At 41.5% G+C, this 6,083-nt stretch overlaps 1 protein-coding gene across 1 annotated transcript; it reads left to right on the plus strand.

Annotated features, from left to right (window-relative positions):
- Positions 1-567: 567 nt before the first annotated feature.
- On the plus strand, positions 568-4,932 carry LOC137077831 (uncharacterized; the record flags this gene model as incomplete). Its single annotated transcript, XM_067445273.1, has 4 exons — positions 568-1,923; positions 3,382-3,552; positions 4,466-4,565; positions 4,748-4,932. Coding segments are annotated over 4 exons (1,812 nt in total), but the record flags the coding sequence as incomplete, so codon positions are not given.
- Between the last annotated feature and the right edge of the window lie 1,151 nt (positions 4,933-6,083).

The following is a 6,083-nucleotide window of genomic DNA, read 5'->3' on the forward strand; positions in this document are numbered from 1 at the left end:
GGTTGTTGTTTTACCACTGTCAATGACTGTGCAAAAACGATCTGTTCATTGTGTATTTTCTGATCTTATCTATTATATGTTTATAGGTAAGCTACTTGACAGCTACCAAGATGAGTAGGAAAGCATTGATCATCACAGTGTTAACTTTAGGTATGTAAGTTACTGATCATGTAAATTCTTTATTTATATTATTACAATTACTCTATGATCAATGTTTTTTTTTTAACAACAGTATTTTGTAGAGGCATTGCTCAAACTTCAACAACTATAACAGCATCAACTCAACCTACAACTCAAACATCAACAGACACTACATCTACTGAACCTACAACTCAAACATCAGCAGACACTACAACTGCTGAACCTACAACTCAGACATCAGCAGACACTACATCTACTGAACCTACAACTCAAACATCAGCAGACACTACAACTACTGAACCTACATCTCAGACATCAACAGACACTCCATCTACTGAACCTACAACTCAAACATCAGCAGACACTACAACTGCTGAACCTACAACAACTCAATCATCAACAGCCACTACAACTGCTGAGCCTACAACAACTCAAACATCAGCAGACACTACATCTACTGAACCTACAACTCAAACATCAGCAGACACTACAACTGCTGAACCTACAACTCAGACATCAGCAGACACTACATCTACTGAACCTACAACTCAAACATCAGCAGACACTACAACTACTGAACCTACATCTCAGTCATCAGCAGACACTACATCTACTGAACCTACAACTCAAACATCAACAGACACTACAACTACTGAACCTACATCTCAGACATCAGCAGACACTACATCTACTGAACCTACAACTCAAACATCAACAGACACTACAACTACTGAGCCTACAACAACTCAAACATCAACAGACACTACATCTACTGAACCTACAACTCAAACATCAGCAGACACTACAACTGCTGAACCTACAACTCAAACATCAACAGACACTACATCTACTGAACCTACAACTCAAACATCAACAGACACTACAACTACTGAACCTACATCTCAGACATCAGCAGACACTACATCTACTGAACCTACAACTCAAACATCAACAGACACTACAACTACTGAACCTACATCTCAGACATCAACAGACACTCCATCTACTGAACCTACAACTCAAACATCAGCAGACACTACAACTGCTGAACCTACAACAACTCAATCATCAACAGCCACTACAACTGCTGAGCCTACAACAACTCAAACATCAGCAGACACTCCATCTACTGAACCTACAACTCAATCATCAGCAGACACTACAACTGGTGAACCTACAACTCAAACATCAACAGACACTACAACTGCTGAACCTACAACTCAAACATCAACAGACACTACAACAACTGAACCTACAACTCAATCTTCAGCAGACACTACAACTGCTGAACCTACAACTCAAACATCAGCAGACACTACATCTACTGAACCTACAACAACTCAAACATCAGCAGACACTACAACTACTGAATCTACAACTCAAACATCAGCAGACACTCCATCTACTGAACCTACAACTCAAACATCAGCAGACACTCCATCTACTGAACCTACAACTCAATCATCAGCAGACACTACAACTGCTGAACCTACCACTCAAACATCAGCAGACACTACAACTGCTGAACCTACAACAACTCAAACATCAACAGACACTACAACTGCTGAACCTACAACTCAAACATCAGCAGACACTCCATCTACTGAATCTACAGCTCAAACATCAGCAGACACTCCATCTACGGAACCTACAACTCAAACATCAGCAGACACTACATCTACTGAACCTACAACTCAAACATCAGCAGAAACTACATCTACTGAACCTACAACTCAAACATCAGCAGACACTACATCTACTGAACCTACAACTCAAACATCAGCAGACACTCCATCTACTGAACCTACAACAACTCAAACATCAGCAGACACTACATCTACTGAACCTACAACTCAAACATCAACAGAATCTCCATCTACTGAACCTACAACTCAAACATCAGCAGACACTACAACTACTGAACCTACAACTCAGACATCAGCAGACACTACATCTACTGAACCTATAACTCAAACATCAGCAGACACTACAACTACTGAAACTACAACTCAAACATCAGCAGACACTCCATCTACTGAACCTACAACTCAAACATCAGCAGACACTACATCTACTGAACCTACAACTCAAACATCAACAGACACTCCATCTACTGAACCTACAACTCAGACACCAGCAGACACTACAACTACTGAACCTACAACAACTCAAACAACAGCAGACACTCCATCTACGGAACCTACAACTCAAACATCAGCAGACACTACAACTACTGAACCTACAACTCAAACATCAGCAGACACTACATCTACTGAACCTACAACTCAGACATCAGCAGACACTCAATTTACTGAACCTACAACTCAAACATCAGCAGACACTACATCTACTGAACCTACAACTCAAACATCAGCAGACACTACATCTACTGAACCTACAACAACTCAAACATCAGCAGACACTACATCTACTGAACCTACAACTCAGACATCAGCAGACACTCAATTTACTGAACCTACAACTCAAACATCAGCAGACACTACATCTACTGAACCTACAACTCAAACATCAGCAGACACTACATCTACTGAATCTACAACTCAAACATCAGCAGACACTACATCTACTGAACCTACAACAACTCAAACATCAGCAGACACTCCATCTACTGAACCGACAACTCAAAAATCAGCAGACACTTCAACTGCTGAACCTACAACTCAAACATCAGCAGTCACTACAACAGCTGAACCTACAACAACTCAAACATCAGCGGACACTACAACAGCTGAACCTACAACAACTCAAACATCAACAGACACTACAACTCCTGAACCTACAACTCAAACATCAGCAGACACTACATCTACTGAACCTACAACTCAAACATCAGCAGACACTCCATCTACTGAACCTACAACTCAAACATCAGCAGACACTACAACTACTGAACCTACAACTCACACATCAGCAGACACTCCATCTACTGAACCTACAACTCAGACATCAGCAGACACTACAACTACTGAACCTACAACTCAGACATCAGCAGACACTACAACTGCTGAACCTACAACAACTCAAACATCAGCAGACACTACAACTCCTGACCCTACAACTCAAACATCAGCAGACACTACATCTACTGAACCTACAACTCAAACATCAGCAGACACTCCATCTACTGAACCTACAACTCAAACATCAGCAGACACTACAACTGCTGAACCTACAACTCACACATCAGCAGACACTCCATCTACTGAACCTACAACTCAGACATCAGCAGACACTACAACTACTGAACCTACAACTCAGACATCAGCAGACACTACAACTGCTGAACCTACAACAACTCAAACATCAGCAGACACTCCATCTACTGAACCTACAACTCAAACATCAGCAGACACTCCATCTACTGAACCTACAACTCAAACATCAGCAGACACTACATCTACTGAACCTACAACTCAAACATCAACAGCCACTACAACTGCTGAACCTACAACAACTCAAACATCAACAGTCATTACAACTGCTGAACCTACAACAACTCAAACATCAGAAGTCACTACAACTGCTGAACCTACAACAACTCAATCATCAACAGACACTACAACTGCTGAACCTACAACAACTCAAACATCAACAGCCACTACAACTGCTGAGCCTACAACAACTCAAACATCAACAGACACTACAACTGCTGAACCTACAACAACTCAATCATCAACATCCACTACAACTGCTGAATCTACAACAACTCAATCATCAACAGACACTACAACTGCTGAACCAACAACTCAAACATCAACAGCTACTACAACTACTGAACCTACAACAACTCAAACATCAACAGCCACTACAACTGCTGAGCCTACAACAACTCAAACATCAACAGACACTACAACTGCTGAACCTACAACAACTCAAACATCAACAGACACCACAACTACTGAACCTACAACTCAAACATCAACAGTCACTACAACTGCTGAACCTACAACAACTCAAACATCAACAGCCACTACAACTGCTGAACCTACAACAACTCAAACATCAGCAGACACTAAAACTACTGAACCTACAACAACTCAAACATCAACAGTCATTACAACTGCTGAACCTACAACAACTCAATCATCAACAGCCTCTACAACTGCTGAACCTACAACAACTCAATCATCAACAGACACTACAACTGCTGAACCTAAAACAACTCAAACATCAACAGCCACTACAACTGCTGAGCCTACAACAACTCAAACATCAACAGCCACTACAACTGCTGAACCTACAACAACTCAAACATCAACAGCCACTACAACTGCTGAACCTACAACAACTCAATCACCAACAGCCACTACAACTGCTGAACCTACAACAACTCAATCATCAACCGACACTACAACTGCTGAACCTACAACAACTCAAACATCAACAGCCACTACAATTGCTGAGCCTACAACTCAAACATCAACAGCCACTACAACAGCTGAACCTACAACTCAAACATCAACAGCCACTACAACTGCTGAACCTTCAACTCAAACATCAACAGCCACTACAACTGCTGGACCTACAACTCAAACATCAACAGCCACTACAACTGCTGAACCTACAACATCTCAAACATCAACAGCCACTACATCTACTGAACCTACAACTCAAACATCAACATTCACTACAACTGCTGAACCTACAACAACTCAAGCATCAACAGTCACTACAACTGCTGAACCTACAACAACTCAATCATCAACATTCACTACAACTGCTGAACCTACAACAACTCAAACATCAACAGCCACTACAACTACTGAACCTACAACAACTCAAACATCAACAGCCACTACAACTGCTGAACCTACAACAACTCAAACATCAACAGTCACTACAACTGCTGAACCTACAACAACTCAAACATCAACAGCCACTACAACTGCTGAACCTACAACAACTCAATCATCAACAGCCACTACAACTGCTGAACCTACAACAACTCAAACATCAACAGCCACTACAACTGCTGAACCTACAACAACTCAAACATCAACAGCCACTACAACTGCTGAACCTACAACAACTCAAACATCAACAGCCACTACAACTGCTGAACCTACAACAACTCAAACATCAACAGTCACTACAACTGCTGAACCTACAACAACTCAAACATCAACAGCCACTACAACTGCTGAACCTACAACTCAAACATCAACATTCACTACAACTGCTGAACCTACAACAACTCAATCATCAACATTCACTACAACTGCTGAACCTACAACAACTCAATCATCAACATTCACTACAACTGCTGAACCTACAACAACTCAAACATCAACAGCCACTACAACTACTGAACCTACAACAACTCAAACATCAACAGCCACTACAACTGCTGAACCTACAACAACTCAAACATCAACAGCCACTACAACTGCTGAACCTACAACAACTCAAACATCAGCAGACACTACAACTGCTGAACCTACAACAACTCAAACATCAACAGCCACTACAACTGCTGAACCTACAACAACTCAAACATCAACAGACACTACAACAGCTGAACCTACAACTCAAACATCAACAGACACTACAACAGCTGAACCTACAACTCAAACATCAACAGCCACTACAACTGCTGAACCTACAACTCAAACATCAGCAGCCACTACAACTGCTGAACCTACAACTCAAACATCAACAGCCACTACAACTGCTGAACCTACAACATCTCAAACATCAACAGCCACTACAACTGCTGAACCTACAACTCAAACATCAACAGCCACTACAACTGCTGAACCTACAACTCAAACATCAACAGCCACTACAACTGCTGAACCTACAACATCTCAAACATCAACAGCCACTACAACTGCTGAACCTACAACTCAGACATCAACAGCCACTACAACTGCTGAACCTAAAACTCAAACATCAACAGCCACTACAACTGCTGAACCTAC

The sequence above is a fragment of the Pseudorasbora parva genome, chromosome 1, assembly GCF_024679245.1.
Source record: "Pseudorasbora parva isolate DD20220531a chromosome 1, ASM2467924v1, whole genome shotgun sequence".
In the NCBI taxonomy this organism is placed as follows: domain Eukaryota; kingdom Metazoa; phylum Chordata; class Actinopteri; order Cypriniformes; family Gobionidae; genus Pseudorasbora; species Pseudorasbora parva.